The 12,996-nt window shown below is 45.3% G+C and overlaps 1 protein-coding gene across 1 annotated transcript; it reads right to left on the minus strand.

The window, feature by feature from the left end:
• Window positions 1-1,307: 1,307 nt before the first annotated feature.
• On the minus strand, window positions 1,308-8,915 carry SDE2 (SDE2 telomere maintenance homolog). Its single transcript, XM_071579665.1, has 7 exons — window positions 8,742-8,915; window positions 7,642-7,759; window positions 5,889-6,000; window positions 4,835-5,004; window positions 4,102-4,213; window positions 3,049-3,514; window positions 1,308-1,597 (listed from the first exon to the last, which is right to left on the minus strand). Exons 1-7 carry the CDS (start codon window positions 8,886-8,888, stop codon window positions 1,379-1,381), a joined length of 1,344 nt encoding a protein of 447 aa, XP_071435766.1. The 5' UTR covers window positions 8,889-8,915; the 3' UTR covers window positions 1,308-1,378.
• Window positions 8,916-12,996: the final 4,081 nt, after the last annotated feature.

Consider the following 12,996-nt stretch of genomic DNA (forward strand, 5'->3'; position numbering starts at 1 on the left):
AAGTCCAGAATTGCCAGTGAGCACCCCTATGCCTCTCTAGACACAGTAGACACGATATTGCTCTAGGCTAATCCTCAGTGTGGGCATATCCCAGAGCAGGTGCTTGTTCCTGTTTAGCTCAGCAGAAGCTAAAATATTCCCAAATAAATGTGCCAAAATGCGGTTCAAGGTACAGCTGTTGTTCTTTAAGACAGATGTAAGGCATTTCTTTGATTTCTGGCCCTAGTGAACACAGAGTTGAGCACTAAAGTGTTTGGCACTAGTGCTGGCTTAAAATATTCCAGTTCTCTTTCGCCAACCAGTGTTTATTCTCTACTTTATGTAATGCAGCTTCGGTTGTGCTGGCATAAATTTGTTAGAGCCACAGCACATGCCTCATCAGGAAGTGATCTGGTTTAACAAGAAATCTCTAACAAAAAAAGTCAAGCGGGTGACGCATGGGGTAGGCTTGGAAATGGCCGTGTCGTGCAGCTGAAGCAAGTGCATATTGCAGTGAGGGGAAATAACCTGGGCAAGTGCTGTTACCAAAACCTGTCATTAACATGGCCCATTCACTTTTGGCCCATGTTACCCTTGCCATGCTACAGAACTCCAGTGTGTTCACAGAGCTGAAGGCTCTGTTGTTCCATACACTCTAAGAGCTTTCTGAGAGCTGGTTGTAAGCACACAATGTTTGCCACCCAAGCAGGGATTGCTGCCAGCATCTGACATTCCCAGATAAACTTACAACCAGCAAAAAACCTCATCATGCTGAGGTGACCTCCCAGGCACCCTCAATTCCAGCTTCTTAATGGAACACATTGAGTACACAAACCTACTTTCTTTCTACTCAGGATCCACTTGTCCTGTCGCAACCTCCAGGAGATGTGATTAACAGACTCTCAATGTCTCTCTCCTTCCTCTCTCCCTTTTTTCCTCCATAAATTTTCCAAGACTCCCGTACAGATTAAAATGTCAGCCATGTCAGGTGCTTTACTGCCACCAAACACCTTAACCACCCCACCATTTGCTGCACTTAAGCCACTGCTCATCATATAAACCAAACTTCACTAATGATAAGCTGCAAACTGTCAAGTTTGTTCCTTTTGGATCCCACACCGAGCTATAACAGAGAACAGTTTAAATGTGTTGTAACTATTTAGCCTTCAAGTGCTACAGTTTATGTTTTCAGAACAGTGTCAAACAGAGCCACAAGAGCTGTGCCTGTATATGATGATGTACTTACCAGCTGCTCATCCTTTTCCTAACTCCTTGTGCTTCTAATGAAGCTTATTTTGTAGATGTGATTTACAAGCAGGGGATACTCATTTGAAAGGATACCAAGAACTTTTATTTAATGACATGAAATATACATGCAAAAAGGTAAACAGTCTCAAACTTATCCAGCATTTTTCCCTTTAGAAGGTTTTGCAAACAAGGATGGCTTTATCTGGTCTCTTGACAGACCTCTCACTGAAAAAAGCCTTGCTGCTCTTTCCTTCAAAGTGCCTCCACATTTCAGTCCTAAAGCCATCAATCCCATCTTCAGCTTATCCAAGCCCAGGGCTTCCAATTCAGCAGCAGAGTTGAACGCCAGTAGGTCTATCGGTTCCACCTCCTGAAAAGAGAAAAACATTCAAGAAAAAGGGGAGTTGCAAAAACATTTGGACAACATGCTCAGGCACACAGTGTGATTCTTGTGCAGGTCCTTCAATGATCCTTGTGGGTCCCTTCCAGCTCAGGAGATTCCATGATTCTGATTGTGCCCAGGAAAGTTCAGTACTTCAGATAAAGCTGAATTAAAAACAGCAGCCCACCACGTCCCATAGCAGTTCAGAAACTAAATCTTGACTTCCAGAGGCCCAGAAAAGCTAATAGCAACTTTTTAGCCTTATGCAGAATACAACCAATATACCTCCATCAGGAGCAGGAAGGAGAATGAAAAGTTATTTCTAATATAATTAAAGAAATAGAAATAAAAGCATCTCTTTTTAGTAAGACTAAGCCAAAAAACAAGTTCAGAAGTTCACATCTCATCCTGTCACAGAAAAAAAAAGAGGATTAAAATTTCATCTTAAAAGAAAATTAGCATATCTGCTAATTGAGGGCAAAAGGGACCTTTACAGATTGTCTAGTCCAAGTCCAGGGCCTCATCCACGAGACACAGCTCAAGGATGGATAATTCAAATGCTGGAATTTACTAACACACTAAACACTAACACTAAACATTAACACACTAAAAAAGTGTGTTAACACACAAAAAAAGTGCGTTAACACACAAAATCAATGCTCAATTTGTGCACCTGAAAGTACATATTAGGCTTATGGTATGTATCACAGCAAAAGTAATTATCAGCAGTGCAAATGAGACCATGCTGTTATGCGCTCATCAAAGAAACCTCACCAGCAGAACTAGAACCTTTGTCCTGCTAAGAACACAAAAAATGACTGGTTGGCTCATTATTCTCACCCTACTTCTAAAAAAAATATTCGTCAAGGACTACTATAAAAATATTTCCACCTGCAATAACAATCTGCCAAGGCATTGGTGGAGTTTCCTGTTCTAAGAATAGAAACTCTCACAAATACTGAGCAAGAGGTAAACAGAGAAGAATGGTAAACATCCTGTTTAAAATTTACCAGCTCTAATAGTACAGTAGATGACAAAGTTCTAATGGACCAGATTACATCCTTGGTCTTTTTTCCACTGAACTACATTAAACTTTCACATAGGAGAGATCAGTCAATGGCAGTGGCAGCTCATGGCAGACTTTCTGCTCAAGCTGAAAAAAGGCAGAAAACCCAAGCAATGCTCCAGCCTTAAAAAAAAGCACCACACTTTATTTTATTGCTAAAGTCTAGATTCATTAGCTCTAGAGATCTTTAACAGTAATATTATGCATGGAGCAATGAACCACAAGTATTGCACCCTTAACTGCCAAGTATCACTTGGGCTTTCATCAATCCATTGGGAAAAGCTCCACTGTTGTAGCTGAAGCTTTTGTGTTTCTTCAGCTGTAACAGCAACTGAAGAAAGACATACCACCTTTTGTGCAGCTTCATACTTACTGTGCTCTGTAACTGGTTTGTTTCCTGTGCCTTAGAAGAAACATTTTTTTGCTTCTCTTCTTTCTGAGCTTGAGTAACTTTTTTCTCTTCTTGAGCCTCTTCCTTGGGGGGCTTTGTCATTTTACTATTTTCTTCAGCAGGAATTTCAGTCTGCCCACCTGTGCACATCGCTCTCTGCAGATCTCTTCCAGCTCCTTCTGGCTGCTCCAGTGGTTTCTCAGTTGCACTGGTAGCTGGACTAGACTCTGCTGAAGCAGAAGCTGCACTGGTAGCTGGACTATCCTCTGCTGAAGCAGAAGCTGCACTGGCAGATGGACTATCCTCTGCACTGCTGGAACATTCATCTGAATTTCCAGCATTTTCATTGTATCTGCTGCCTGATGGACAACTTGTGTCAGATGTACAAGGGGATTCATCTTTGTTGTCATCCTCACAGTCTGAAGTGTTGGCATCGTCCAATCCCATCCTGGCACAGGGAGTATGTTACCAGTTAACATGCATCTGTTTTAAGTTTTTTTTTTTTAATTGTCACATTTCTCTTTCCAAAACCCACTTCAAAGAGATACAGTGAACTACTCAAACAGTTATTTAGGATAGTTAATGGAAGAGCTGCTGATATTGAACAGAACACACAGAGCCCCAAAAGAGATAGCTCTTCACAGCATTCCCAATACAGAAATTACTGGAATCAGTGGCTTCTCTTTCATGTTACATTAGGTGAAAAATGCCAGGAAAAAAGTCGTTTTAAGTTCATTTCAAACTTAATTCATTCATAAAAAAGGACAATGAGAAGTAGTATAATATAACCATATTAGAACGGGTGTTGGAAAAAAAAGTGCCTACTTCTGCAAATAAAGTTTGCCTGCTCCAGCTGGAACCGAATTAGAGGAATGCAGAAATGTTTACTTTCAGTTCTGTGACTTAATCACTTCAATTTTCTTATTCCTATTTCAATGTACATCTCAGATTAGAATCTGCTTATTTGTACGTGTCTAACCTTTCATCCAGTTCAAGGCTTAAAATTTGAATGCAAAAACAAGACATAATGCTCACCAAAGACATTTTCTTTTTTCAGATTTTGTTCCGTTCTTTCCAGGTTCACACGGACGCTTTCGACTCTTGCCACTTTCTGATGACACCGCTTTACTGGCAATAACCTGCAACCCTTCCAAACAAAGTTGAAAGTCTATTTCAGCAGAGTATAATTCATGTATGTTGTAAATTCCACTTATCTTTTCATTTCAGATGTAGTTTAAAACACTAACGGAAAAGAATCACTATTGGTGCACATTCATGAAGACTCAAAGCTGCATAATAAACTCAGCAGCAGGCAAAGCTTTCCTACATGGATTTACTAAGGCAGAGTCAATTAGTATTGGATTCCTGAACTGAACTCTCAGGTTCTTCATTCCATTCAGCCTCAAATTTCACCATCTGTCTGCCAGCAAAGGAACAACTTGTGGATAAATAAAGTAACTACAAAGACCAGGAAGTGAAACAAGGTAATTTTATCATTTCACAGAAAATGGTAAGGTAATTCTTACAGCTCAACTACAACACCACCTTCACAGAATTTGGCTCATTATGAGGTGACACTAGCACAGCAACACGAAGCATCACTTGTATCGTGTCACACTGTTTAGTGCAATTTAAGAGACGCTGCAGACGAAGAGGCAAAGTTAAGTCAAACAAATTTTACTGACACTTCAAATTTCCTTCAATTGAAAGTTACTATCAGCAATTATTTTTTTTAGTTAGGGCAGAAGGTGAGGCTAAGCTGCAGTACCTATGCGGATGGCCTCCTCCTGCCGCTCTGCCATCTCCCGGTACTGCCGCTCGTACTCCGGGTCTGTGAAGGTGTGTCGGGGCTCCGCCAGCTTCCGCTGCAGCCTCTCCAAGCGCCTTTGCTCCTTCTCTGCTTCCCGCTCTGCCTGCTTCTTCACCCATTCAGCCATCCTGCAGATGGCAGAAGCATGAAAATGAGTGTTTCTGACATTTAATGTAATACCAGTTTGTTGCTTTGCAATTACAGAATGTTTTCACCACCTGCCACGACTGGGAGACAACAGGAAAGGTCAACTAACAACATCCAGGGGAATTACTGAAGGAACAGATAGAGGTTCTGCTACAGAGAAGAGAGTAGACTTTGAGGGAGCTGGGGGTGTTTAGCCTGGAGAAGAGGAGGCTCAGAGGTGACCTCAGCACTGTCTAGAACTACCTGAAGGGAAGTTCTAGCCAGGTGGGGGTTGGTCTCTTCTCCCAGACACTCAGCAATAGGACAAGGGGGCACGGGCTCAAGCTCTGCCAGGGGAAAATTAAGTTGGAGATCAGAAAAAAATGGCCTGCCCAGTGAGGTGGTGGATTCCCCATCCCTGGAGGTTTTTAAATTGAGATTGGACGTGGCACTGAGTGCCATGATCTGGTAAATGGACTGGAGTTGAACCAAGGGTTGGACTTGATAATCTTGGAGGTATTTTCCAACCCAATCGATTCTATGACTTTGAAAGCCAGAAACAGCAGTAAGGTCATATATCCCCAACACTGTGGTCTTGTAGCTTTCAGGGAGAACTGTGAGAATTCCAGATTAGGCACCCAAGATGTGCAGAGCAGTCTCTCAGAAGGCTGCAGTACAATCACATCTATTTTGCAATAATAGAATTACTGTCAGGAGAGTCCTGTTGGCTTTTAGTCCATCTGTACTTAAGATTTCACTTTTGGTTTTTTTAGTATTCAAAGTGCCATTTCATTGCTACAACAGCGTGTCATTTGACCTCTTTTGTTAAGCGTGAACTACAGGATCACATTATTTTATGATTTCAGGTTCTAAGAAAATGCCTTACGCTTTTTCATGGTTGACATCTCGAAGTCTCCTCCCACTGAGATCTCGGCAAGCCTCTCTATTCGTTGTCTTCTCAATCTGAGCACCCAGTGCTCGCAGCATCGACCCAAACCCTTACGGAGAAGAAAGTTATCAAGAATTAGACAAACAGAAACAAAAGGATATGAGCTCACACACAACAGAAGAATTCACTGTGGAAAAAGAATACAATGAATTCAACACTTTCCTCTCCTTCCAGACAGCTAAACTAAAGGGCAAGTTAAAAGTTGCCACACGTTGGAGAACTGTCATTGGGTGAAATGCTGAAGCACTAACTGCAAACTCAGGTACCCACTGTTTACCACTCAATTGTTTTTGTGCTCCTGATGACACACCAGACAGACCCCACATTTACTGGAACACATGCAACACTTCTAACAGGAAAGCCTATCTCTGGGCTCCCTCAGCAAGATGCTTTCAAACCTTTTTCACCCCAAAATAACATTTTTGAGTCCTTTCTAATTTAGCCAGGATACACCTTCTCCCCATAAGATCCTTAGTTCCACCAAGCTTAAATCACCTTTTAAAAATGTAACAAAAAACAAAATAGCTTTTTTTAGCAGATAGCCCTATCTGCTTCACCAGGATGATCAGGATGCACAAAGTTATGCTGGAGAGCTGCCCAAAACTGGTATCTATACACTCCTCAGCCACTGAATACTCAGGTAAGACCACGAATTCCTCTCACTCAGGCCCACCTTATGCTGTCTCCAGCTGGAGAAAGACCCTTGTCTAAAAGGCTGAAAGAAACACAGTGTGGATTAATAGCAATAGAATCCCTCATGCAATTGCGAGGTGCCAAGCACTGGTTTTTTAACTGGAAACTGAACAAATCTACACTTTTCAGGGTCTAAAAAGGACCTTTAAGGAGTGTTATAAACAGTAACCAAGCCAGATGGTCTACTGTATCATGAGGCAAAAAAAAAGGTATTCTGTTGAGTTAATAAGCTTAATTGCTGCCACTACTGAGGAAAATTTGCATAGTTCATCAAACATACTACTGAATTTTACATTCTGAAGAATGCAGACCAACCTGAGACACCCAGTCAGGGATGTTCCCCAAAGTCAGCAGCATTCACTGAGGTTCTGAGAACTGCATTCAAAAGGCAAATACACTGATTCCAACCACACTCAAATACCCTGCTAAGCTTGCTTCACACATCACATCCCATTTTAGGGAACGCCCACATTGTCAGTGGCCACGTTAATACACACCTTCAGCAACACAGCTAAAATATTTTGTCAATACAAGGTGTCCAGCTTAGATTGAATTCTTTAGTTCTTTGGTATTTATGTGGTTTTTATAATAAGAGAAGATAAAATCAACTAGATCATATAACAACCAAATCACAGACTAGTTGTACCTGAGATATTTGTCCTAAGTGACCACAAATGAAGCCCAGGATCCCAAAATGACAGGTCCTTTTCAACACAATTTCAACTCTGAAGTCACTTGGGTGCCTGTTCCACATTTCTACTAAGAAAGCTAAGCTGAACAAGGATGTGAAGAAGAGCTGAACTGCAGTTTCCCTGCTCAGTTCTCAGCTTTCCATGTACACTTTGTTTTCAGCTCAGGGACATCAGATCACAGTCACACACACAACAAGATCTGCTAATATGTGAGAACTCCTCCTACCTGCATAGACTACAGCGCAGCAGAATTTTGTCAATATTTTTTAAGAATCTAATCAATAACAAGCAGTTAAACAACAAACCTCCTTTTCCACCACAAAGTCTTGGTTCCAGACTATAAACAGCTCCACTCTGCAACACATCTTCATCGTTGGCCAGCTGCCCATTACACTTCACATACAAGTTTTCTTCAGGAATGTTCTGAAAAAATCATAAAACAGAGTTATATCATCAACTAAAAATTAAACATTCTGATAAAGAAAATCATTAAGCAGTGATATTTTCTTCCTTCATACATGAACAGAGAGAAAGTAAAAATCAGACATTTTTAAAAGAATAAACATCCTCTGTGGTGCTTGTTTTAATTCTTGCTCACCAAAGGACTGAACACAGTCTAAATCAGCTAGAAGAAGCTGTGCTATAGGAGAAATTCAGAAACAACCTGTGATGAACTGACCATAATCCTCATTCCTCATCCTCCTGTGCTGCTGGCAGGACAGAGGTAGAGCCCGGGAAAGAGGGAGTGGTGGGGGGAAGGAGGTTTTAGGATTTGTTTTTCCTCTCGTTACCCAGCTCTAACTTTAACTGGTAACAAACTCAATCAATTTCCCCAGGTCGAGTCTGTTCTGCCCATGACAGCAGTCGATGGGTGATCTCTCCCTGCCCTTATCTCAACCCATGAACTTTCAGTTACATTTTCTCTCCCCCGTCCAGATGAGGAGGGGAGCGATAAAGCACCTTTGGTGGGGCCTGGTTTCCAGCCAGGGTCAACCCACCACAACGTGTACACATAAAATCACAGAATCGATTGGGTTGGAAAAGACCTCCGAGATCATCAGGTCCAACCCTTGGTCCAACTCCAGTCCATTTACCAGATCATGGCACTCAGTGCCACGTCCAATCTCAGTTTAAAAACCCTCAGGGATGGTGAATACACCTCTCTGGGCAGCCCATTACAATGCCTGATTACTCTCTCTGTACACGTATATATACACACACATATGTGTACACAGACAAAAACAATACAGATAACAGGCTACTTGCTCTGCTAAGCGACAGCAACGAAAACAACCGTGCTCAGAGGTGGGGATCGCGGCTGCCCAGCGGGCCGGCCCGGGCGGCCTGCGCGGAGCTCCGGAAGCCCAGGGCCTCCGAGGCCTCCCGCCCTCCCCCTCGCACTCACCAGCTCCCGGGCGCGGGCTCGGCGCAGGTGGTACACGGAGCCGCCCCCAGGGGGCAGGGGCAGGGGCAGCGGCCGCGCCCGCGGGCACAGCGGGTCCCGCACCCACAGCAGCTCCAGATCCCGCTCCAGCACCGTCCCCGCCGCCATGGCTCCCTGTCGGTGCGTCACGCACGTCACGCGGGGCGGGGTCGACAGGCCACGCCCCCAGACCACAGACCACGCCCCCATCGCCCAGGCCACGCCCCCATCGCCCTCACTTCCCCCACCACCTACTTCTCCTCCCCCCCGGGCCCTCAGCCCCGCCCGGCGCCTCCGCAGCGCTTTTTCATCCCATTTTATTGCTTTTTGGACGCGCGCGGTTAAAGGAAGACCCGGAGGGCCTTGTGATTCCTGTTCACGAAGTCCGTGCCGGGTTGTAAAGGCCTTCCAGGGCCCGCCGCGCGGGCTCTGCGCGGGCGGGGCCGCGGGAAACACGGGCCAGGGCTCCCACTCGTGGCGGCGGCGGGAGCGGCACCGGGAAAGAGGACGGGAACGGGAAGGCTGCCCCTCAGGGAAGGAGCCGGAAGCGCTGCGAGGGAATGGCGTGGGAATGCGCTGCCCTGAATCGCCCTGTCAAACCCTGCGCCAATTTCACACAAGGACTTGCAGGACGAGGGACTCGTCTCCGTGGCGTCTTCGCCGTGCTCGCTCCCACGGGCGTTTCTGCACGTGCGTGGGGAGAGGACCCTCACTCCGGTATTTGGGGACAGCCCTGTGGAGAACGACTGGGCGGTTCTCCTGGATGAAAAGCTGGACATGAGCCGGCAATGTGCACTCGCAGCCCAGAAAGCCCAAGGCATCCTGGGCTGGATCAACAGGACAGCTGGGGATTCTGCCCTTCTGTTCCACATTACTGAGACTCCCCCTGGAGTGCTGCATCCGGCTCTGGAGCCTCCAGCAGAAGAAGGATGTGGACCTGTGGGGGCAGGTGCAGAGGTGGGCCAGGAAGATCCTGAAGGGGGCTGGAGCACCACTCCTGTGGAGACAGGCTGAGAGAGCTGAGCCTGGAGAAGAGAAGGCTCTGGAGAGGCCTCATTGTGGCCTTCCAGTTCTTAAAGGGGGCTTACAAAAGAGATGGAGAGGGACTTGTTACATAGGCATGTAGTGACAGGATGATGGGTAACTGGTTTAAACTAACAGAGGAAAGGTTTACATTAGATGTTAGCAAGGAGTTCTTTACACAGAGGGTGGTGAGGCACTGTACGGGTTGCCCAGAAAAGCTGAGGATGCTCTGTCACTGTAAGAGTTCAAGACCTGGTTGGATGGGGCTGTGAACAACCTGATCCAGTGGGTACCATCCCTGCCCATGGCAGGGGGGTTGGAACTGGATGATCTTTAAGGTCCTTTCCAACTCAAGCCTTTCCATGATTCAATTACATACTCACATCAAATGTGTTTAAATTGGGGTGAAAGGTGATCTGGAGCAGGAGTCCACAATCAGCTCTTCATGACAGGTAGTAACTACTTGTAAGCCAGAGACTGAAGAATTCATTAGCAAAAAAAAAAGTCACACCTCTACCTCTCCAGAAAAGTGTGTTTACAGAGTATGTTCACAGTATGGTTACACTCTGGCCAGTGAAACCATTGCATTCTTTGGTGGCTTCAAATCTCCTCAATGTTTTCCGCATATCACAACAACCCCCTGCAGCGCTACAGGCTGGGCACAGAGGGGCTGGAGAGCAGCCAGGCAGAAAGGGACCTGGACGTACTCATTGACAGGAAGCTCAACATGAGCCAACAGTGTGCCCAGGTGGCCAAGAAGGCCAATGGGATCCCAGCCTGTATCAAAAATAGCATGGCCAGCAGGACCAGGGCAGTGATCCTTCCCCTGTACTCTGCGTCGGTGAGGCCACACCTTGAGTGTTGTGTTCAGCTCTGGGCCCCTCAGTTCAGAAAGGATATTGAGGTGCTGGAGTGGGTCCAGAGAAGAGCAACAAGGCTGGTGAAGGGACTGGAGCACAAGTCCTATGGGGAAAGGCTGAGGGAGCTGGGGTTGTTTAGCCTGGAGAAGAGGAGGCTCAGAGGTGACCTCAGCACTGTCTAGAACTACCTGAAGGGAAGTTCTAGCCAGGTGGGGGTTGGTCTCTTCTCCCAGGCACTCAGCAATAGGACAAGGGGGCATGGCCTGTAGCTCTGCCAGGGGAAATTTAAGTTGGATATCAGAAAAAAATTCTTTCCAGAGAGAGTAATCAGGCATTGGAATGGGCTGCCCAGAAAGGTGGTGGATTCACTGTCCCTGGAGGTTTTTAAACTGAGATTGGATGTGGCACTGAGTGCCATGATCTGGTAAAGGGACTGGAGTTCGACCAAGGGTTGGACTTGATGATCTCGGAGGTCTTGTCCAACCCAATCGATTCTATGATTCTATATCCATCTAGAGGGTAGTTGAAGGCAGGTTCCTGCCAGCTGTCTCTGGTGGGAACTGTTTCAAACACTAGCGAAGATGTAATGGGACTGCCTTGAGATCTGCAGTATGAAATACTTGGCACGTTATTTCCAGATAACAATTTTATCTGCAGCGCCTTTTTGCTTAGTAACATCCTGGGCAAGGACTCTTGCTTATGGTGTCATCTGCCCACTTCAGATCTGGTCTGCCCCCAAAGTGAGGGCTCTCCTGCCAGAGAGGCACCTGGCACCCTGAAAATCCCCTGTTAGCAAGTAAGACGGGCTCCTCTGTCAGAGCCTGCAGCTAAATTCAGTTCTGAAGCATGGATGCTGTTTTAGGAATATGGAGCTTGTGTCTCAACTGTGTGGCTGTTCCAGAAAGTTCAGTCATGTGACTGTCCCACCCTTTTAGCTTGCTGAAGAGCCGTGCTGCATGGCCAGGCCTGTGCCAGTGTGGATAAGAGGCTGTCATGGATGGCTTGCTTAAGTTCATGTGATAAAAAGGAGGATGCTGGGAAACAAAGAAACAGAGGCATGACTTGAAGTGGGGACTTCACTTGCAAATGTAAACAAATGAGTAATAATTTCATTAAGAGGATCTTCCCATAGGCTTATCTTGGGCAACTCACAAATCAAAACTTACCCACCATTTCTTACATTATAGAAATTTTAGATATAACACTTCTGTAAAGAATTCTGACCCAATCTAGACAATCTCTTACTGTCTTTATTTTCTATAGCAAGTTGATATTTCTGAATTACATGTCCTGTTGACACAGTGCAGCCATTCAAACCTCACGTGTCTGTGGTCTGGAAAGGCTGTGGTTATTTTTTGCTAGATCAGACCCTAATTCAGTTGACATTGTATTTTAAGTCACACGGTACTGCTTGTTTCGTTTTTAATCATGTGCCATATCTGTGGCCTCCTACCTGATGCCAAATTCCACTGGATTTGGGGTATTTTTATTCATTTGCAGTATCTGATTGAAAGTTAATTGGCAAATGTGAGGTGTGCACATATACGTATGCAGATTAATAAATATTTTCTTAGATCTGTGGGATTTCACTTGCATTCTGAGGTCATGAATCATTTCCTCCTCTGAAACTCCTGCTCTTGGCACTGAGGGTGTGGAGCTTGCCAGTACAGGCCAGTTAGGTGGAGTTGTCCAGGAAAGAGTTGGGCCACAGGCTTGTCCAGTGGATGTGCTGAATTAGTGTCACTCACAGGTCTCTGAATGTTTCCGTCTACGCTCTTATCTGTGGGGGTTTTTATATCATCGTGGTGAGAAGAGGTCCAAAAAGGCGGGCCCACTGCAGCCTGGGAGAGGTACATCAATGCCAGGTACTTGTCATTCCTCACTCTCACCCTTGGATACTGCCTTCAGATTAGAGCTGTGATGCACCTGTGAGCAGGAGAGCTGGCGGCAGTGCAGTCACACTGACATAAATCAGACCCTTTGTAGATCATACATCGCCACTTTACAGGTAGTGTTGTGCTACTAATGCCGTGCTCTCTCTGGTGCTGTGGTCTGTATTTGGGTGGTTGTATCCAGGAGACTTGTGCACATAGTCAGACTACAAGCAAGCAACGTTTAAGAGGCAGAGGAGTAGTTTTCTTTCAGCTTTGCCCTACAACAGTGCTGGATATACAGTCCCCACTCTCATGATTATGCAATGCTGTTTAGCTGGTGCCACAGTAATGTCAGTGGGCGAGTGTTCCTGTATCTCTTGTTCTTGATTATACTTCTATTCCTAGAACTCACCAAAAGTCTATTGCCTTGCTCCTCACAGAAAACTCTAAATAAAAGGGCTGTTATTACAATTTCCCATT

The sequence above is a fragment of the Pithys albifrons genome, chromosome 2, assembly GCF_047495875.1.
Source record: "Pithys albifrons albifrons isolate INPA30051 chromosome 2, PitAlb_v1, whole genome shotgun sequence".
NCBI classification, from domain to species: domain Eukaryota; kingdom Metazoa; phylum Chordata; class Aves; order Passeriformes; family Thamnophilidae; genus Pithys; species Pithys albifrons.

Excerpts from the sequence above, each read along its gene's own strand:
- SDE2 (XM_071579665.1), bottom strand. The coding sequence starts at position 8,888 with ATGGCGGCGGGGACGGTGCTGGAGCGGGATCTGGAGCTGCTGTGGGTG. Across the intron at positions 3,515-4,101 it reads GAAAAAAGAAAATGTCTTTG|GATGGGATTGGACGATGCCA; the intron begins GTGAGCATTATG and ends TCCCTGTGCCAG. Across the intron at positions 1,598-3,048 it reads CAAACCAGTTACAGAGCACA|GAGGTGGAACCGATAGACCT; the intron begins GTAAGTATGAAG and ends TTCTCTTTTCAG.